The following is a 23,128-nucleotide window of genomic DNA, read 5'->3' as shown; positions in this document are numbered from 1 at the left end:
ATACTTGGACCAACTCTTCGCACAACTTAATTCAAGCATTTATTCCTCATCGCTTGATCTTCGGTTATCGAGCTAGTCTTTGTGCAAATTCATTAAACACTTATTTTTTTCGTTTTTTTATCTTATTGTCCTATTTTAGAACTGTTCTGTTGATCCACTAAACAGAAGCAAGTGTGGTTAATGCCTTGCTCAAGGGCATGACAATGATTGTGTCACAGGGTATCAAGTTGGCATTATTGCGGGTCCAGTGCTTTAACCACCCTGTTGCAGAGCCGATTATAACTTTCCAATGCTGCTCACAAAATATCTGTAGTTCATTATGAAGCTTAATTTATTCTCCACATAGTTTCACAGTTATAAACATGACAGCAAATTACTCAAAATGTCATTGCATATGAGACAATTATGAAATAACGTAAAACATTTCCAACATGTCAGGTAAAATATGATGAAATTAAATGAGATCATTCTCGTCTTTATACAAATGTGGTGGGTTGTGTTGGCAAGTCAGACATCCTTTGAGGTAAAGATTTGCAACTATGGCTAAACAGCGCAATAACAAACATTTAATTAGTAGCACATTGCAAATTATGGTGATACTAACAAAAACACTTGATTGAGCATTCTAATTGTGTTTAACGAGCACAATGGTTGCTGACGTTTAGTGCAGACAATGAGCTATAATTTATGAAAAGCAACATGTCAGAGTTAGCAAGTTGTTGGGCACTAATCAGAAAAACTGTAAAGTTTATCCATAATATGAGTTGTTTTAAAAAATGACTTGTAGATAAGTTCAGTGCTGATATTACAATGAAAAACAAACCTAGTAAACACATCTTTACTTCTCTAAGCCTTTTAAACCTGAACTTAATGAGTTGGACTAATAAACTTTGTAATAAAAAATTTACTGTAACTGTAACATGTCAGATTACCTGGCACAAAAGCTCTCTTCTCTTCTCAAACTTGTTGCGCCTAATTCTGGTAAGTTTTGGTAAGTGTGACTAAATAATGCATTAATGTTCAAGAATGACGAGTTTAAGTATATGTGTTTGCAATATGCAAAACTCAAGTTGAATAACTGTTTGAAATATTCACACCAACTTACTAAAACAATAGCGAACAATCCTTATTTCTTTGCATATGACACAGATCCAGGTTGCGCACTACAACTTCTGAAACCAATCGAAAATGGATATGAAATGGATAAAGTGACTCTCATGAATTTGGTTAAACATCCAGCTGTCAAGAACAATCCAGTTGTGATCATTTCTATTTGTGGGGCCAAACGCGAAGGAAAATCCTTCTTGCTAAGTTTACTAATAAAGTACTTGGAGTCAAATATGGTAAGCAAACCTGTACCTACATGGTTTAACTATACTCTTAAGCATTTTGTATAATGACTCAAAGCAAGAAGCATGGTTGAATGAACCTGATACACCCATTCCTACACATTTCTCATGGAAAAGTGGACGAAAAGCACATACCCAGGGCATATGGCTTTGGAGCAAACCTTACTTAATCCAAAAAAGTAATGGTCACAAGGTATGGTACTGAGTCAGCTTATAAGAAAGTGTCGTTTAAGTAGTTTGGCAATTTGAACTTAATAACTGAATAATATAATACGTGAACTGAATGAAAAAATTGATAGCAGAAAAGCAAAGTGGTAAAGAAATCCCACAATGATAAAATAATACTGTAGTAATATAATTAAACCACTAATAATACTGTAGTAAATAAATATTTTTCAACTTCTAAAAACACTGGGAGCATGAGCGATAAAACAATCGCGTTCTTTTTTAAGCAGAAGAGCAAAAGCATGAAGCATGGGTGCTCTGTGTTTTATTGATGAGCGAAAAACAACGCTCATTTTAAAGAGCGGTTGCTCAGCTTTAAAGTTTATCAACTTTTTTTTCATAAAATTTCCTTATCATTAATGAGCATGTTTGGTTGTAGTCAACTTAACTAACGAAGCATGATCATTGTATGTTTAATATGTGAGCTTACGGTGCCGCACCAAATATGTTTGGTTGCTGTGCAAACCTTCCACCATTGTAGCATCACTAAGGTCACAATGTAGTTTGCACCTTACAGTGCTTTGTCATACTCTCACATTCATCCATTAATTGTTTGTTAACATATTGTCTTACCACTCTACGACAAGGTTAGCAGCATACTTGTCGTTCCTCATGGCCAATGGTGAAAAATTAAGTGGACCACTTGTACCAACTGAATTCAGTTTATGATTAGTTGGTAGCTACGAACAAGCTTGGCAGTTAGATCGTTTTAATCAAGCTAAGCGCTAGTGGTAAATCTGCAAAAAATGCTTGAGATTCCGATTAACAGTCTTGTGAACTTGGTTCTTCACATTCATCACTGTTGTTAGTTGCTTTCATTACATGCTAGGACCTCTGTATCACTAATACAATATCAGTGTACCTTAATCTTGTTGCTGAGTGGTCCAAGAGCTGGCCTTGCAAAAATGCGGCTCGTGTTCCATGTTTGATACCCAGGGGCGTTATTGTTATGCTCTTGGCCAAGGCATTAATGACACATGGCTCCTGTTCAGTGGACCTGGTGAAAAGTTTTAAATTAGGGCAATACTATAAAAAAATCAACAAACCAAAATAAAAAAATGAGTGACAATGCACTTGAATTTGCACTAAGGCTAGCTTGGTGACTGGTGTTTGACCGAGCGAGGAATCATTGCCGGGTTAAGTTCTGCAAAGACTTTCCTCAGTCCAAGGATAAAGAATATCGTACCATACCAACAACCTTAGCTTAAGCAATGATTCATTGAAAAACAAAAAATTCAAGTAACCCAATACGTTGTATTTTTGCAGGTGGCAGTCATCTTATTCGATACTGAAGGAGCATATAGTAGCACTGGGAAACAAAACGATTCAGACATTTTTGCCTTCAGCACTTTACTAAGCTCCGTTCAGATCTATAACATGAAGGATGAAATAAATGAACAGAAGCTGGAATCTTTAGCTGTATACATAATTATTCAATACTGGCGTCATTAGTGCAAAAATGTATTTAAAATGTTAGAGTTACTGGTTAATCTAATTTTTTAGGCATTCACTTCATATACTGAAAGGGCTGGTACTAAAACTGAAAGCGGACAGATATTTCAGGTAGTGCTAAATTATATAACCAAAATATATTTTTTTTGATAATTAATTAATGTTGTACTATATGGCATTTGTAGTCACTAATGCTACTTGTTCGAGACTGGACTGATGACGAGTTTCAATGTGGAGTAGAAGGTGGAAGAAAATACATGGAAGAAGAACTTCAAAACAAAAAAGTTACTGATGAAGACCTGATAGCGATACGAGACAAGATTTCTAAAGTTTTTCGTCAAGTGGAATGCACTCTACTTCCATACCCTGGTGCAATTGTCGATAATAAGGACAAACGTCATCGCCAAAACACCACTCAAGTTAAAGGTTTGGTTTTAAAGCAATTACAATTTGCACAAATGAAATTGTAATATTTTGTACCGTACATCTGGTTGCCATTTTTGAAAAACTGTTGTTAGTTTCAGACATGTCAGGCGACTTCAAAGAACATCTGCGTATTTTTTTCCATATACTTCTTGATGAATGCACAGAGCCGAAAGAAGTTGGTGGCAGAATAATCAAAGGCGATGAAATCTTGAATTTGTCAACAAAACTCTTCAATCTATTAAGGACGAAAGAAATCTTTAATGTTTCATTAACATTGAAGGTAAATACACAGATCAAATACTAAATTTCACGTATTATATTTCACAATCTGTCTTCAGACCACCTTTTCATGGTCTGAAGACAGACTGTGACCTCTCTCACCCTCCAGGGGGTGGTCTTAACCACTGTGTGAAAAATTAAATCAAATCATTGGGAACTGAGTGTTGCTCCTCCATGGATGCCGGAAACGAAGTCTTGACAGCTTACAAGGAGCTAAGCGACATTTGAAGGAATAGGTGACTTTGATCAACAGCCAGTTGGAATAAACTTTCAACAACATTTCGGTGGCGATTTTCCAGGGTCCTGATTCCAGCCAGATTTGATACTAGACTGACATGCAGTGGTAAACAAATAGTCTGCGTACGTTCGTCTGCTAATTACAAAGGAATTGTCGGCGAACCAATCGCAAAACACACAAGTGAAATAACGTGGAATTTGGTGACATATAAATAAAATTTTAACAGCTATAGCCTGAAATAATTTCATAAAAGCAAAAAATTATCTTTAGAAGTAAATCATAAATATTTTATAAAAACAATGAGAAATAAAAGCAAATTATAAACAAAGCATTCATCTTTTTTTAATATTCACTAATCTAGAAGAAATTTGAGTCCACACTGAATAAACAGCGTGCCGAATGATCTACAGCAGCGTTATTCAACGGAGGCGATATCGTCCATCAAAGGGGCAATTGTGGCAATTTTTAAAGTTGGGCACGACTTTATTTCTTAAGGTGGTGCAAGACGCTGTTTCCATTGTCTTCCAAGTTGTTGGTTTTATGATTATGCATCTGTTATTTATCGCGCTATTATTGCATAAGGTCATACTTGCTTTGTTTCTGATTATTCTTTCTTGTTGTGATAATTTCAGAGCATTTTGTATATTGCAAGAAGCAAATACATTCTTACAAAAATAACCATAGGGTCAATTTTGACCCAAAACTCCGAAAAGGGGATAATTTTACAAAAAGGTTGAAGACTACTGCTCTACAGTAACAGTAACTGAATGCTTATTATCAATATTTACGACGTTATCTCAAGGTTGGACATTTTTAGCATTTCATTTGTAGAAACACTTTTTTTAATTTAATGATTTGTCTAATAATGTACAGTTTGAAATTAATAAGTGATTTTGATGTTATCAGTATAGCAGTGATATGATACCTGTAGCCCAAACGCAAAGCTTTCAAGTTTTACGGGAACAGCAAATACCACCGTAAATTTCAAACGCTGTCTTATTACAAGTTTTATGTTTTAAACAATATAGTCTGCAACTGCAAAAAATATTTACTTTTTAGGCGGAGCCTTACTTCTTTATTTATAGCATTTTGCCATAAAATTTAAATTGTTTGAGCTCGTTTTAAAAGTTTTATTTTTGTGGCAAACAGTCAATTATTAACACAATATCAAAATAGATCAAACAACAGCTTCACCTGGACGTTTTGCTATAGCGTTCGGTTCAATTCAAATTTGTGGGTAATTACTGCTTGTTGCTATAGCCTTTAGGCTTGTAAATCTGATAGCTTGTCGTAAATATTGAAATGCCCGGACTTGCAGCGTCATATTATTGCTGGGCATCCTTTGTTCACAGTTTACTTGTATTGCAGCACTTGTTTGCTGCATTACAGTTCGCTGAAAATTGTTCGCCATTTTTATTAAGATTTATTCCTGTAGTTAACTCTATACCAATTATAGGGTGTATCAATGCAATACGCAATCAGTGAATAATATCTCTTGTAAAATTATTTCGAGTTACAAAAAGGTTAAATTTTCTGACTTTTTCTGAAAAGTTATACCGGACATCAATATCAATAGTTTATTAAAATTATGTCTGTAATTTTCAAGTTAGTTTAATTAAATTGTCGCTCCAAGCGCATCAACAACCTTGTGAAGAATCGAGTTGCGTTTTCGACCCGCATGGGCCCAAAGCATAGCAAGTGGCCTTGTGTTGTTTAAAATCTATATTTTCATCTGCAAATGTGCGAAGAAGTCGAGTTTTTGTTATCTTCGTGTTCTGTTATCTGTCAGTCCATCTTCGGCGATGGCGGTCATCAGTTGTTGCTGGGGCTTTGGTGCCCACTGGTGACAGGTACAAGCTGCTCTTTACTCTTTGGCTTCTCGATGGATGTCGCGTTTTGCCTTGTCAACGTTTTCAATGATGGGTTCATGCTTCTTCTGCTTCGCCGTATACGTTTCACTCCAACATATGACGTCAACAACAATCGTTTGCACTTCTTCATCTTCCTCGCGGTAGGTTGGAGCCTTGCTCACAGTGCGCTCTGGCCTCGTATTCATTGTCATCGTCGTCCTCAGAACTACGTCATTTAAAATTTATTTTTGAAGTTTTACTTAAATTACAGAGACACAAATTCGATCGTACTAAGCACAAAATAAATTTGCTTCTTTGTTTAGACATTTATTAAGCCAAGACCGACTCGAGTCAAATCGAGTATTTTAAGTAATTTATTAAAGGTCAAAGATGTCGACTTAAACAAAACGAAATTAAACTAAAAAATGCTTACGCCAAAAACATAACAATCTACTACTGGGTGCATAGGATAAATGGATCTACTGCTGGGTACATATGATAAGTGGATGGGAAGCTTCGTGAAAAGAAAGCAAATATCTGCGCATAGGCCTAATACCTGTCTCAGCGAAATGTAGAAGTAAACAAAAAGACCAACAATATAGCTGATATTAAAATTGCTGAATGCAGAACAAAAAAAAATTCAGCAACAAACAAAAGAACTTGGATTGAAAGTTGCCTTGTACATGTGAAACAAACTCGGCTGCACATAGAAATAGAACAATCTTCTGTAGCGCAACGTATCAGTGTTTTCGCAGGAACATTCCAATTAAAATGTTTAACAAACTATAAGCTATCACTTAAACAAAGCCAACAAATGCCAAACTCTCACAAATAGCGGACAATCGTCGCATTTGTTGCCAAAACAACTGCGGCTAAAGTGGGGGCTTATAAAAGAGCCTTTTGTTTTAACAACAAAAATATTTATTGTTTGTAATTCAATATTGCGAAACGTGCGTATCACAAATATTGCGTTTGTGGTCTTTTGAAAAAGAAGATTACTTCACAATTGTTAACTATATTTTTAGTAAATACTTAAGCGGAGGTTTGGATGTCACATTCTCAAAATGGTTAAAATCCAAACACTTGTAATTATATCACAGTAGAAGATTTTTATACCGTTATACCGTTATAGAAAAATATAGTATATTCAGCTATGTGTGCGTCAATGCAGCCTTCCCTAGCCATCATAACGCGTGGTTGAAACAGATGTCACGACTCACGAGGTCAGTCAGCTCTATAGTGTACATTTTCGCACCAGGGTATTTTTGAGATCATTTAGTCGAATCCAAGTTATATAAAATCTTCCAACTTAAGCTACACGTATTCAGTGCTTTTCAATGTTGGTAGTGCAAGAGAAAAATAAAAGTATTTCACAAAACTTAAAAAGCAGAACACCATGATCAAGTATGTACAAATATGATCAAGTAATTTTGAAAACCTGAAGTATTTGTCGTCAATTTAACCGATCTGAAATCCGCATCGAAAACTGTGTGTGTACTTATTTATTTATAATTATGATACTACGCCCACGTTATAGCGGTGTGTGCGATATTTATTAGTAGTTTGGTAACTGTTCTCTGGCTCAACTGCGTGGAAGTGAGAGCAAAAAGAGAAGGGAACTGGACGTGAATCAGCTGTGGTCTGAACTGCACAGAATATATCCAAGCTCAAACGACACAAAACTGTTGTCAACTAAATAAAAATTTTACAACATGGACGGAAAGAGCAGATCGTGACCATTTCATGACCTGTGTGAGACAACTCCGAACGTGGAAACCAGTTTTGCAACATCCGATCCTCAACCAGCTGTGGCGCAGGTCATCACCCAAGACCCGGTTGGTCAGCAGCAGATTGTTATTCAAACTCCTGTCCTTGGACACGACCCCACACAAATCACCTGTTCAACGTGTCATCAAACGGTTGTCAGCAAAACGAAAAGAAGACTCAATGAGTATTCTTGGTCACTGATCGCTCTCCTTTGTTTTGTAGTGCCAATTTTCTTCTGGATTCCTTTATTATTTAATCACAGTTATAAAACTACTCACACTTGTCCTGTGTGTAAAAATACTCTGGGAATTTACAATGCTTAGCATCAGCTTTTATTAGATTATATTTGTCATCGTGTTTATTGGTAAATATACTCAGCAAAAATTCTACATAGAGGTCGTTGATTAAAACAGCTTAATCATACAAGGGCAAGTAAACAAACCAAAACTACCTTTGATTTTTAGAGCTATACAGCGGCCTAGGTAGGACCTAGGCAAGCGCCCATAAAGGGTCCTGTAGAATGCAATGTGGGCTCGGGCCATGAAGTAATTTGGGCCCCGTAAGCTCTCAATTCCTATCGGTACATAATTCACTAACGGTCAGATTCCACCCCTGTCAATTTATGCTCAACGCGGATTTTAACCGCGACGCAGTTATTCCAAAGTGAATTGAAATCAGAAATAACTCGAAAGTTTATTATGAGTTTCCTTATTGTGGACGAAGCCTCATCAGCGATAGGTTGATAACTCACTGATGTTTCACAAAAAGTTGTTTTAAAAGGGTTTTTACAACATTTGACGTGTTTAAGCAAAAAATTTCATTAAACGTGGGTGGTAATTAATTTAACTTAACCTACTGTTTCTATAACATAAAATGCACATACACCTTGAATTAGGGCTACTATCAACAGAAGTTCAGTTAGAGGTCAGCTCAATATTCGCAGAAGTCCGATAAAAATTTTGATCGTGAGTGTATCAAAATAGTAGGCTAGGCCTACGTAAGTATTAACAACCAAGAAATAGGCTTCCAATAATATCAAAATGGGTACCAGGTATTTTTTATCCATGTAAAGTTTAATCGTTAACATGAAACGGTACTTGTTGTCATCTTAATTTACAATGCAAAGTTACTGCCAGCCTTGGTGCATTGTAAATTAATTTAACACGCGGGATTGCCAGAGGCGGGCGTTGGTAACGGTACTTGGCAAAAAATGTACCGACGAAATCGGTACCATTTTAAAAAAGTTATTCGGTGCTCGGTACTATTTGTGTAAAAGATGCTGTTGCAAACGCAATGTTTGCCGCAGTCATGACCCTTGTAAAGGTTACTGCAGGTCAAAACATATGTGACGTTAATCGCTTGCAATTATAATTGACATTGCTAGATTAAAGAAGATCAACAGATGCTAAAATTATTGTAAAGGATTACTTGACATGTATTTTTGGAAACATACTTTTTAGAATGTTGAAATAATCACGTGAAAAGTACCGAGTACCGGAACCGACTGAAATTTCTTGAAAAAAGTAATTTGGTACAGAGATTCGGTACTTTTTTCAAAAAGTAAAGCACACAAAAGTGCATAATATAGCAATGTAGCGGGTAGGTCTGTAGTACACTGTCAGGTTCTTATCGAGGTAACGGCTGCTGCAACAACCGGGCTTTCTTCAGCCACTACTGCAATGACTCGCACGGTCAATCCCACCATTTTGTAAAACGGGAACAACGAGTACAAAATTTACTGCGCGCTGGGATGTCTACTAGAATACTCGTTCAGATTCAGATGCTACAAATAAAAAAAACGTCCGTTACCCAGCCGGCCACATTCAGAATCATCATATCAAAGTCAGCCACCCTTCCCATTTTAGCATGCGGCACCCCGATCTAATCAGCCAAGGGGGAAGAACGTAATCAGAGTGACTGCCTTAGGCCCAAGCACATAAAACTTGCGTGCAAGCAAAAGCATAGAAACACAAGGAAATACAACTCACCAAAATGAACAACATATACACCAAAAGAGGCGAGAAATAAAGTAATAAGAAAAAAGAAAAGGTTCAAAGGTAAAGTTGTATAGAAGTTGTACCTCATTTTCAAAACAACGGAAGTGCAGCAAACTGGCACTGATACTGTGAAGCTCTCAATTACATGAATAAATATCCAAACAGTGAACGCATATTGAATTAAGAAAAACACATCGTTACAGGAAGCTAATATTCATTTCATCCTTATTAGCTTGAGGTCCTGCTTCAATTTAATTCTCGAAAGGTCCGGATTCGGATCGTGGTTTGTCAGTTAAGTAGCTCTGCTGTAAATTATACAATGCACTGTAACTACCACGTCGCTATAGCTTAACTGACAAACTTTATGATATTAAACAAAATACCAGCTTGATTTAGCCTTTGGTTCAAATGAACACTCAACAAAGAATCTTTCTACGATGGCAGCGCGAGCAAGCGAAAAATACGCGATAAGGCGAAAATCAAATTTGGCAAATTAAAATGACAATTTACGATGTAACACTTGTGTTTGACGTCATTGTTATGATACCGGCAAAACTGCGTCCATCTATATCTTACGTCATTCTTTGTGCATTCGTTTTTATTATACCGAGAGGTGGGCAGTACCGCGGTACTAAAACAACCAATCACTGTACACTTACTTCATCTTTATTTGCCATGTTTCCTGATAAATAACTTGACATATTTGCTTGATGTACATTCAGTATTGGTCCTGTGTTTGTAATCTTTGTTGCAATTACATTAGTTCTGAAATAAAATACTTACACTTGTTATTAACACAAAACCGGGAATCTAGCACAAGAATTTAATATTTAAAGACAATTTATGGTATGATAATCTTTATACTTGGACCAACTCTTCGCACAACTTAATTCAAGCATTTATTCCTCATCGCTTGATCTTCGGTTATCGAGCTAGTCTTTGTGCAAATTCATTAAACACTTATTTTTTTCGTTTTTTTATCTTATTGTCCTATTTTAGAACTGTTCTGTTGATCCACTAAACAGAAGCAAGTGTGGTTAATGCCTTGCTCAAGGGCATGACAATGATTGTGTCACAGGGTATCAAGTTGGCATTATTGCGGGTCCAGTGCTTTAACCACCCTGTTGCAGAGCCGATTATAACTTTCCAATGCTGCTCACAAAATATCTGTAGTTCATTATGAAGCTTAATTTATTCTCCACATAGTTTCACAGTTATAAACATGACAGCAAATTACTCAAAATGTCATTGCATATGAGACAATTATGAAATAACGTAAAACATTTCCAACATGTCAGGTAAAATATGATGAAATTAAATGAGATCATTCTCGTCTTTATACAAATGTGGTGGGTTGTGTTGGCAAGTCAGACATCCTTTGAGGTAAAGATTTGCAACTATGGCTAAACAGCGCAATAACAAACATTTAATTAGTAGCACATTGCAAATTATGGTGATACTAACAAAAACACTTGATTGAGCATTCTAATTGTGTTTAACGAGCACAATGGTTGCTGACGTTTAGTGCAGACAATGAGCTATAATTTATGAAAAGCAACATGTCAGAGTTAGCAAGTTGTTGGGCACTAATCAGAAAAACTGTAAAGTTTATCCATAATATGAGTTGTTTTAAAAAATGACTTGTAGATAAGTTCAGTGCTGATATTACAATGAAAAACAAACCTAGTAAACACATCTTTACTTCTCTAAGCCTTTTAAACCTGAACTTAATGAGTTGGACTAATAAACTTTGTAATAAAAAATTTACTGTAACTGTAACATGTCAGATTACCTGGCACAAAAGCTCTCTTCTCTTCTCAAACTTGTTGCGCCTAATTCTGGTAAGTTTTGGTAAGTGTGACTAAATAATGCATTAATGTTCAAGAATGACGAGTTTAAGTATATGTGTTTGCAATATGCAAAACTCAAGTTGAATAACTGTTTGAACTATTCACACCAACTTACTAAAACAATAGCGAACAATCCTTATTTCTTTGCATATGACACAGATCCAGGTTGCGCACTACAACTTCTGAAACCAATCGAAAATGGATATGAAATGGATAAAGTGACTCTCATGAATTTGGTTAAACATCCAGCTGTCAAGAACAATCCAGTTGTGATCATTTCTATTTGTGGGGCCAAACGCGAAGGAAAATCCTTCTTGCTAAGTTTACTAATAAAGTACTTGGAGTCAAATATGGTAAGCAAACCTGTACCTACATGGTTTAACTATACTCTTAAGCATTTTGTATAATGACTCAAAGCAAGAAGCATGGTTGAATGAACCTGATACACCCATTCCTACACATTTCTCATGGAAAAGTGGACGAAAAGCACATACCCAGGGCATATGGCTTTGGAGCAAACCTTACTTAATCCAAAAAAGTAATGGTCACAAGGTATGGTACTGAGTCAGCTTATAAGAAAGTGTCGTTTAAGTAGTTTGGCAATTTGAACTTAATAACTGAATAATATAATACGTGAACTGAATGAAAAAATTGATAGCAGAAAAGCAAAGTGGTAAACAAATCCCACAATGATAAAATAATACTGTAGTAATATAATTAAACCACTAATAATACTGTAGTAAATAAATATTTTTCAACTTCTAAAAACACTGGGAGCATGAGCGATAAAACAATCGCGTTCTTTTTTAAGCAGAAGAGCAAAAGCATGAAGCATGGGTGCTCTGTGTTTTATTGATGAGCGAAAAACAACGCTCATTTTAAAGAGCGGTTGCTCAGCTTTAAAGTTTATCAACTTTTTTTTCATAAAATTTCCTTATCATTAATGAGCATGTTTGGTTGTAGTCAACTTAACTAACGAAGCATGATCATTGTATGTTTAATATGTGAGCTTACGGTGCCGCACCAAATATGTTTGGTTGCTGTGCAAACCTTCCACCATTGTAGCATCACTAAGGTCACAATGTAGTTTGCACCTTACAGTGCTTTGTCATACTCTCACATTCATCCATTAATTGTTTGTTAACATATTGTCTTACCACTCTACGACAAGGTTAGCAGCATACTTGTCGTTCCTCATGGCCAATGGTGAAAAATTAAGTGGACCACTTGTACCAACTGAATTCAGTTTATGATTAGTTGGTAGCTACGAACAAGCTTGGCAGTTAGATCGTTTTAATCAAGCTAAGCGCTAGTGGTAAATCTGCAAAAAATGCTTGAGATTCCGATTAACAGTCTTGTGAACTTGGTTCTTCACATTCATCACTGTTGTTAGTTGCTTTCATTACATGCTAGGACCTCTGTATCACTAATACAATATCAGTGTACCTTAATCTTGTTGCTGAGTGGTCCAAGAGCTGGCCTTGCAAAAATGCGGCTCGTGTTCCATGTTTGATACCCAGGGGCGTTATTGTTATGCTCTTGGCCAAGGCATTAATGACACATGGCTCCTGTTCAGTGGACCTGGTGAAAAGTTTTAAATTAGGGCAATACTATAAAAAAATCAACAAACCAAAATAAAAAAATGAGTGACAATGCACTTGAATTTGCACTAAGGCTAGCTTGGTGACTGGTGTTTGACCGAGCGAGGAATCATTGCCGGGTTAAGTTCTGCAAAGACTTTCCTCAGTCCAAGGATAAAGAATATCGTACCATACCAACAACCTTAGCTTAAGCAATGATTCATTGAAAAACAAAAAATTCAAGTAACCCAATACGTTGTATTTTTGCAGGTGGCAGTCATCTTATTCGATACTGAAGGAGCATATAGTAGCACTGGGAAACAAAACGATTCAGACATTTTTGCCTTCAGCACTTTACTAAGCTCCGTTCAGATCTATAACATGAAGGATGAAATAAATGAACAGAAGCTGGAATCTTTAGCTGTATACATAATTATTCAATACTGGCGTCATTAGTGCAAAAATGTATTTAAAATGTTAGAGTTACTGGTTAATCTAATTTTTTAGGCATTCACTTCATATACTGAAAGGGCTGGTACTAAAACTGAAAGCGGACAGATATTTCAGGTAGTGCTAAATTATATAACCAAAATATATTTTTTTTGATAATTAATTAATGTTGTACTATATGGCATTTGTAGTCACTAATGCTACTTGTTCGAGACTGGACTGATGACGAGTTTCAATGTGGAGTAGAAGGTGGAAGAAAATACATGGAAGAAGAACTTCAAAACAAAAAAGTTACTGATGAAGACCTGATAGCGATACGAGACAAGATTTCTAAAGTTTTTCGTCAAGTGGAATGCACTCTACTTCCATACCCTGGTGCAATTGTCGATAATAAGGACAAACGTCATCGCCAAAACACCACTCAAGTTAAAGGTTTGGTTTTAAAGCAATTACAATTTGCACAAATGAAATTGTAATATTTTGTACCGTACATCTGGTTGCCATTTTTGAAAAACTGTTGTTAGTTTCAGACATGTCAGGCGACTTCAAAGAACATCTGCGTATTTTTTTCCATATACTTCTTGATGAATGCACAGAGCCGAAAGAAGTTGGTGGCAGAATAATCAAAGGCGATGAAATCTTGAATTTGTCAACAAAACTCTTCAATCTATTAAGGACGAAAGAAATCTTTAATGTTTCATTAACATTGAAGGTAAATACACAGATCAAATACTAAATTTCACGTATTATATTTCACAATCTGTCTTCAGACCACCTTTTCATGGTCTGAAGACAGACTGTGACCTCTCTCACCCTCCAGGGGGTGGTCTTAACCACTGTGTGAAAAATTAAATCAAATCATTGGGAACTGAGTGTTGCTCCTCCATGGATGCCGGAAACGAAGTCTTGACAGCTTACAAGGAGCTAAGCGACATTTGAAGGAATAGGTGACTTTGATCAACAGCCAGTTGGAATAAACTTTCAACAACATTTCGGTGGCGATTTTCCAGGGTCCTGATTCCAGCCAGATTTGATACTAGACTGACATGAGTCTGAAGAGCTTTGATGAAGAATGCATTCAGCTCGTAATCATGTGCGCTCTGAGTCTAAAAAAAACACAATAATCAACTGGGGCAACTCAGGCTCTGGAGAGCGCTGAGCACAAAATGCATTAGATAAAGAATGATATTTTAATTCATTCTGTTTTAAGGGGTCATGACCCAATTCAAAGAGATGCAAAGTACATTACATCAAGAAGCTACTATCGCAAAACCACATCATAAACCTCCCTTGAATTTTGGCTTGCAACGAGATCTAGGTTATGACTGTCTACATTCTTAATTTGGACAGAATCCTTGTACAAAATTTCATGACAACTACCTAAACTTTACAGCAAGTTTTGAGCTTAAAAGTTTAGGACAAATACTTCAAAATACCAAAAATTCAAACTCACACCAAATTTACAACTTAACCTAGACCTGAAACCAGCTATCGCCAAAACAATAACAAACTAGTCCGCATCGACGTCACATGCGCATGGGAACGGAAAATTTCTTACTTTTTTTAATATGACGCTTTGAGTGCGACATCATCACAATCGCCATGTTGCCGACTCAAAATTGTCTTCCTATTGGGAAGTGACCCGTTAAGGCTTTGAGGTAGCAAAAATATATTGATCGTCTTTTATGTTTCTTACTTTGTGCTAAATTATGTATTATTCATGAAAATACAATAATACTATTAAAATTTTTAGTAAAATTATTATTATTAACCGTGTAACTTTTTATAGGAGCTAGATGCAGCAAAAGCACAAACTCTAATACAACAACTCCAAAAAGAATATGATGAAAAAATGGTAAAAGATTCTTTGAAACGTATTTATCTAATTTTGGCAGTCTATAGAGTTAATACCTCAACCCTTACAAATACTTTGAAGCATGTATAAATATTGTTATAATTTACTCATAACAAATTTAATTTTATAGCTTGCAATAAGCAGAAGTTACTGCTCTGAAACAACAGTCGATGAAAATCATAAGGAGTACTTACATCAAGCCATGGAAAAATATAACAACGAATATAATACTTCATACACCAGTCACAAAAACAGATTTAAGCAACTGCTAATTGATGCCATAACAAACTTATTGAACAAACACAAGCAAATACGAAGTGCAGAAGAGGTAAGTTCAAAAAGTGTATACAAATTACAATGACAAGTTACCTTGTGTATTATTAATCAAGAACAAAATTATAAATTTTCACAGTTCCTTAGTTACAAGAAAATTGTTATGCAAAACAAACAACAGAGCAAACACAGTAGAAAACTCAGATTATTTAAATGTTTTGGTCGATGCTAAAAGTAATATTAATGTAAGAAGTTACATATTAATGTAATATGTTAAGAAGAAACAACTTTTTGACAAAGCTTACACAAGTGTTTCCCAAATTATCTTTTAACACCTATTTTGCTTTCAAAAACAAACCATAGTGCTCCTGAAGTCACAAAACTACATGTGGTTAAAAAGTGCAAATATAAATTCAAGCAAAATCAAAAAACCATGCTATCAGTGACAGACGAAGTCATGGAGACTATGTCTCTCCGGAAATTCTGGCTTATTTACACTTTGTGTAACATATCATCGCATGTCACGTTTGACAGATGATACTTCTCTATCCGCACTGCTTTCTTGCACTGCACTTTTACAAAATATAATGTTGTAGTTTCGCACAATTAAATTAAGGGTTCTTGATATAATGGAACTGGATTAAAACTTTAAAGTTTTAGACAACTTCAGTGAATCTATAGGTAAAATGGGTGTTTGGTGACCCATTAACATTTACTTTTTGACCGATCAAGTGGGTCATGACCCATAGGTTACCCTTTCCTTGAACTTCTTAGCGCCCACAGGGGGGTGGTACCGCCCATTTTAGGATACACTGGCATACACAATGTCAGATGAAAAAAATTTTTTAAATCTTTCAAACGAATGAAAACATTCACGTTAGTCCATTTGTAAACAAACATAGGCTTCATACTGGAGTATCAGTATTGGCTGTTTTTGACAAAGCGGTGTCTAAAAACAAATATGTTTTCTACTCTCTAAGCTCTAGTTTCATTATGGGTACAAGTCGTAACTCCCCACACATTGCTCATAATAATAACCGTGTTTTAGCACAATATGCCTGTTTGCAGGGTGAATTACGCAAAAAGTATGAAGACATGATAGAAGAAATATTGACAGAACATTGGAGTCAGATTACAGGCAGCGGATTTCAAGTATGGTTTGTCTTATTTTAACCTTTCTAAATGTAAGCGCTAACACAAACTGAGATCAAAGAATCAGTGTATCAATCAATCCTATCCGTGTAGGAACAAGCATAACAGAATAATTTCCTATTCGAAAATATTCTAGCATAGTTTTTTAAATTCAGGATTTTGAATTTTATTTTCATTCTAAACCATTGTTTCTCAAAGTTTTTGCGATCGCGTACCACTCATTCGTTTTTTTTGCTACACTGCGTACCACCTGGCTCCTGAATGACTTATTTTACTCAAATGTACCAGTATTTATTAGTTATTACCGTTATTACTATACCATAACACCAATGAATAGCAAGAAACACAATTTAATTTAATAGATGCAACTGTTTCTTCTGCACAAGCTTGTCTATCCGGGGCAACACATTACTCACAGCACATCGAAAATCATGTTCAGCGGTACGCGGTACCACTTAAAAAGCTCTCGCGTACCGCTAGTGGTACGCGTACCACAGTTTGAGAACCACTGTTCTAAACCAATAACATTACACTTTTTTTTAGAAATACCTGGTATAAGAGATTACAATAAGTATTTTTTATGTAATTCTTACTATTATTTGTCCATTTCCTGGACCGAGAATGGTTAAGTTGGGCAGAAATATACACAATGATCTGATTAAATGCAGTTAAGTAAAATATTCAAGTATGGATACACACAGAGATTCCTGACAAACAAATTTTATGTTTGGTTAACTTGGACAGTTTGCTCCCCCTTGTGACTCGTCTACTTAATCAGGTTAAACAAACGGAATAAACACAGAGCGAAATCTCTGTAGGGATCTATAGTAATAAGTCGCCATTTGAATGCTCGTTTCCTTTTTTACTTTATATTCTTGTATTGGAATCGTTCTCACTACTGTGGATAGTTTGACTATAGTTGGCTTTGGTTGCAAAAAGACGTCCGTTGGCAGGCACAATGACCATACCGTAAACCATGAATTCTCAAGCTATGGATCGCAACCCAAAGTTGGGAAACTGTGCAATATCTGTTGGGTTGCTTAATCTTTCTGTGGTGATCTATATTTGGCTCGCCAGGCATTTCTTACATGATGACTTGGTTTTGTTTTTTGTTTTGTCGAAATCGGTTAATCGAATAGTCAATTTTCCAAGCTTTTTTATGCGATTAACCGATGTATGCGTTTCCTACATTTTCTCCGCTATTCTCTTTTAAACACCGGCGCACGCATTCTTGCTCCTCCGCCGATTTTTGGACTGACACAATGCATTATGACGCAACAAGTGAGCTTCCTTCTTTTCGATTTCGACACAAAAAAAAACACGAAACAAAAACGGAAATCAATTTTTATTAAATTTTTCCAATTTTTCAGTAACAAGGATTCTATCGGACAGACATAAATCTTTTCGCTTTGCTGGCTTACTATTTCCTGGCATTTTATATCGTATACGTAGGCTATATTACAGTAGAGTACAGGTATTCTATGTTTCTGCAGTGGTTTGCGCTTTGCGACGTAACAATCCTTAAATAAAAACTAGTCTTGTTGTTCTATTGTGATATAACGATCTGTAACAATCTTTAAATGAAACGTAGTTTTGTGGTTCATAATCACTGTAGAGAAGGCCTTTTTTCGTGAAGTTTTACTTTATTGTTCAAATCATTTACATGCTACTGTCTCTATAGCAATGCTAGATTTGCGAGAGATCTTGCGATGATTTTTGCTTATTGGTGAGGATAATCTTCAGCAACTTAACACTTCATCAAAGGAAATATGCGGTTAAGTTATACAAGTCTACAAATCAATCAAGAATACCTATTCGATTAACCGATTTATGATTAATCGTTGAATTTTCTTCACAAGTGAATGGGAATAGTTTGGGATTATGCAATGCTATGCTACAATGCGATTTATGCCTTTAACCGATATGCAATTAACCGATTTCGACTGTAGTGTGCTTGAATCTGCATATAAATGTTTTTTAAGTTATAGCTTCAGCAAACTGGTAGGATATATATGTTGTTATTACCTATTAGCATTTGATGTTTTACTTGCAACATATTACGGCGTAACGTGTTATGGTTTCGTGTGACTTAGTGCTTAGGGAGTTACATTTTCTGAGTGTTTGAGATATCGAGGTTAATTGCAGTCCATTAATTTGCAATAAGGTAACAGGTTGTGTTGTGAACATCCAAATTGAAGAAAATATTGGACGTGTAAAAAAATGCTTGAGAACCCCAAGCTTTACCATTAAAAGTTATTAGTAAATTCTTTTCTCGTGTACTTGCTGACAGCTCTTTTTGTTTTGTTTAAGTACTTGTTTTTGTATTTCCGTCACATTAAACTAAATTAATCTTTTCTTAGGCTTTCGGCACAAAACTAAAAGATTTAAACTCCGTCCAATGCGAACTTGGGACAGATGCTTATTACTATGAATACAATGAAAAGCTGATGAGAAAAATAGGTAAAGCTGAAAGTAGGTGGGAATCTATTAAGGTAGGCACCAATATGGCTACAAGTAACATCAAAAAGAAATAAAAAGTTTACACAAAAACCTTTGCTTTCACATTATATTGCATTTTATTAATATAGCAACTCTCAGAAATGCAAAGAGATTGCATCAACAACTACAAAAAAATCATGGAAAAGGTTTGTGATACTTGAATAATTGCCTTATGAATAGTGTTGTACGTAATTGACAATAATTATGAAGCTCCTGTAGTATGTAACAAACCTACAAATATAATTTGCAATTTTGCATCCCCATTTTTTATTTTCTGTTGAAAAATCGACGCCTATGTTACTAAGATATGGCATTGCACATATTATAACGACAGTTACCTCTACTTCTGTTAAAGTTAATTACTTAATAACTAGGAGTTGGTGGAAACAGTTATGCAAAAAATTTGAATTAATTAGCGCAGTAAAATTGGCTTAAAACATAGATTTTGGTTCGGTGTAAATAAACTTAAAATAATTTTTTTACATAAAAGTATTTTCTGCGAACAAACAATTGCTTTTGGCAAGACAGGATCAACAATTTAAACAAAGGCAAATCATTTAGCTGATGCAAGAAATCCTAAACCACTTGTGCTAAATTGTAACAAGAAAAGGACTGTATTTGAAACACCAAAATAATTGTAATCACTTTAGCATTATTATTAACCTGAAAGCATGAGACAGTAACATGGTGCGATACAGAAAGCAACACACTTGCAACTCCCATTATCACGCATCGACATCACCTAACTGCATAAGACTATAGCATTGCATTTATTGAACTGAAACTCTCCGATACATCAAGCTCTAGCTTAGATAAACAAAAATGACAATACAACAAAAATCTAAAACCACTTTTTACAAATTAACAGGTAATAAAGAACGACTTCCTGACGAAAGACGGATTAGAAAAGCAAAACCAAATATGCAGAAAGAAGACCATAAAGAGGTTTAAGGCAAATTGCGAATTAAAAGATGCTTTGGTCGATGACATTCAGAAGCAAAGTTATGAATTGGATCAACAACTGAGTGAACAGTACAAAGCAGTTCTCATTGTATACCAAGAATACATGGTAAGTTTTTTTTAATATAAAAAATCAACAATCAACAATTGTTTTACTTAATGCTACAGGAGTTGAAACAGAAGGAGTTTGAAGCTGACTTTGAAAAAGTGAAGAAGAGCTACATGGAATATATAGACATGGTAACGATTTGCCTTAACCAAATAAGCCATCTCCCTAAGGTTGGACATATATGTAACTAAACACCAGACCTAAATGGTATAAAGTTAAACCTGTTCTCACACAAAGCATCGTAACTCTCATGTTGAGCCGAAAATAATACTAGCATGGCTACTAAACCAAAATTTAAAAAACCTCTCAAAATACTAATATAAATGCTTCTTGGGATAGCGAATGGACTTTTATTTCATAAAAGTAACAATAAAGGTTAATGTACATAGAGTTTGCTCGCTATAAAACATTGTGCACAACAAATACATGACTAATGTAATCAATATCGTAGCTCTTGTTTACTAGCTGTTGTTAATTTAACCTGTATAACCTGTACAGTTATGTAACCTGAGTAACCTGTATAGTCAAGCACACTCGCACTTTAGTCACATAATACATTGAATTGTGAAAATATTTATGCGATAAAGAATAAAAAAGACAAGCTCCCATTAGTGTTCACTTTACTTGTAGTTATGGAGAAATATGCTTACGACAACACTGATTTTGTATTTCCATGTCATAGATAACACGAAACAAGTATCTTCAACCGGATGATCTGCAAATTGTGCATGATAATTTTATTAAGATGATGATATGTGAGTTGAAAAAACTTGATTCTGCAACAAACATGAAATCTGAAGAAGAAAATCAACTGATCACCTACACCAAACAACAACTTACAGACCAATACAAACATATTAGTGACGATATGGAAAAAAGGAAAGAAGATATCAGAGAAGTCTCACATGAAGAGGTGATGGAACTGATAAAGAAGATCATTTACAGATTTGAAAAAGGTGTATGGAAGCAGAACTGGTTTATGTACTGGTTTCGTCAAACCTTTCAACAGAACTAAAGACAAGTATGTGTACAATAAACTTTCCAATAACTTTAATCAGTGAAATTAACAGAGTGCCTACAAAAATTTGAGGAAACATGATTATGTAGACTGCTTGTTCAAATAATATTCTGATTTATCTTGCAAAAGAGGCAAATGATTTCAACCTTTACGCTTGTTTTCGCCCACCCTACATAAACAGGTGAATAAATCCTATGTAAATCCAAAAAGAGATGTGGATTTATACTGTATATTAAACCTAAAGTATGTGGTGTGATAAGCATTTTTATATCTCCTTGGTTGAAATAAGTGAATTAAATTGTGCACATTCCATCATCCATAAATAGCGAAAACTATTGTGTTGGGTGTCCTTACATAAAACTGTTTCAATTATGTAGAGCATTTCCAGTTGTCAACGATGGATGTTTTAATAAGTGTTAATGCATAAATACTTTCTTCTGACTGGATAGTGGAATTTGCATTTAAAAGAACATCGTTGCACTAATTTTTTAAACAAAAAAGGAGTATGATTTTTGTATATTCAAAACTGTTAACTGGTAATTATAATTATTTCTATTTATACTTTTCAATCTTCTTTTTATAAGCACACCAGCTGGTTTGTTTCACGCCAGCTCACTTGATATTGTAGCAAAAACTGTCACACACTGCTGTACAATACCGGCATATGATTAATGTTTGTAAAAGTGTGATGATTATTTGTTTGCTGTGTTTATTTGTCAAATATTACCAGATGTATGACATATATTAACTGCATTATGTTGTAGTTGTATTATAAAAAGTGTGATTGCTTATAAATGTTTTGAAACGATGAATAAACCAATCTTGTAGTTTAATTTTAGAATGCTTGTATTAAATGCAATAAAAGTTGATACCAATGAGATTAAAGTAATACTCGCCAATAATATGATGCCTAAAATTGATGTCATTGAAATATTCTACTACAATAGATCAATTTCAAGTGAACGGGTCTAGTTTAAAGGCCGTGTGTGCGCTGCACCCGAATGTCAACTAGAAAAAAGTGCATTTACTTACCTCGTCCGTTTTTCTCATCATAAATTGAAATATAACACAGTGTCAGCTTTGTAGAAGTTGCATATTTCCCGCTGCAAAACAGGGTCTGCAAGCTTTGCTACGACACAGCTTGAGTTTTTCTAGAGCCTATCAAGTACTTAGCGCCTAACACGTCCAGAGTCTAGAGGCTCTGGCTGGAAAGCAGAATCAGTCTGGCGTGTCCTCCTGTGGAACAGGGCAAACAAAAAGGTTATTACCCTTTTGCGTGACTAAATTTTTACAAAATGAACAAAGGGAATTCCCTGCAGCAGTGTAAACTTTTATTTAGCCTTGACGATTATACAGTATTACTTGTTTTCAAATAAACGCTAGGTGTTATAAGATAAACAGATAAATGAAATGTTCCCATTTTAAGATAAGATCGTTTTTTCTACTATTTTTAACGTATTACAACGCGTTCAATTTTGTTTGCGTCTGCTTGCCTTCTTGTCTGAAAGACAATTGATAACAAATACAAATTGTGTAATTTGTAATTAAATCAAGTAATTTTTTGTCAAAGCCAAATGAAAGAAAACGCTAACACGTTTTAGTTTTACATTCTTCTTTGAAAACGGTCAATACTTTTTATTGCTTTTTTTAATTGTTTTTCAATTGGAAGCAATTAGGGGCTTCTTTACGATTTACGGCTCTTTAAATGCGAATTTTAGTAACTTTATCGATTATATTCTATAAGTACCGTAGCATCTGTTTGTGCCCATGCCTGCAAGATTTGGCTCCTAAAATTGGGT

General features: G+C 35.2%; 2 protein-coding genes across 4 annotated transcripts; both read left to right on the top strand.

Annotated features, from left to right (window-relative positions):
* Positions 1 to 850: 850 nt before the first annotated feature.
* Positions 851 to 3,756, top strand: LOC143450227 (atlastin-3-like). 2 transcript variants are annotated; one of them, XM_076950686.1, is made up of 7 exons: positions 851 to 981; positions 1,150 to 1,343; positions 1,408 to 1,542; positions 2,841 to 2,993; positions 3,078 to 3,137; positions 3,212 to 3,452; positions 3,551 to 3,756. In XM_076950686.1, exons 1-7 carry the CDS (start codon positions 921 to 923, stop codon positions 3,754 to 3,756), a joined length of 1,050 nt encoding a protein of 349 aa, XP_076806801.1. In that variant the 5' UTR covers positions 851 to 920. The 2 variants fall into 2 exon arrangements, with proteins under 2 accessions (XP_076806801.1, XP_076806800.1); XM_076950685.1 differs by having other exon boundaries at positions 3,545 to 3,756.
* A 7,537-nt stretch (positions 3,757 to 11,293) lies between these two features.
* LOC143449328 (atlastin-3-like) lies at positions 11,294 to 22,175 on the top strand. 2 transcript variants are annotated; one of them, XM_076949480.1, is made up of 15 exons: positions 11,294 to 11,424; positions 11,593 to 11,786; positions 11,851 to 11,985; positions 13,284 to 13,436; positions 13,521 to 13,580; positions 13,655 to 13,895; positions 13,994 to 14,175; positions 15,253 to 15,318; positions 15,449 to 15,646; positions 16,660 to 16,743; positions 19,104 to 19,235; positions 19,332 to 19,388; positions 20,111 to 20,311; positions 20,371 to 20,442; positions 20,994 to 22,175. In XM_076949480.1, the coding sequence occupies exons 1-15, from the start codon at positions 11,364 to 11,366 to the stop codon at positions 21,324 to 21,326; spliced, it is 2,169 nt and encodes a 722-aa protein (XP_076805595.1). In that variant the 5' UTR covers positions 11,294 to 11,363; the 3' UTR covers positions 21,327 to 22,175. The 2 variants fall into 2 exon arrangements, with proteins under 2 accessions (XP_076805595.1, XP_076805594.1); XM_076949479.1 differs by having other exon boundaries at positions 13,988 to 14,175; positions 20,994 to 22,174.
* Positions 22,176 to 23,128: the final 953 nt, after the last annotated feature.

The sequence above is a fragment of the Clavelina lepadiformis genome, chromosome 3 (genome assembly GCF_947623445.1).
Source record: "Clavelina lepadiformis chromosome 3, kaClaLepa1.1, whole genome shotgun sequence".
Taxonomy (NCBI): domain Eukaryota; kingdom Metazoa; phylum Chordata; class Ascidiacea; order Aplousobranchia; family Clavelinidae; genus Clavelina; species Clavelina lepadiformis.
Note: the sequence above shows the minus strand (reverse complement) of the source record. Positions and strands in the feature narration are given on the sequence as shown.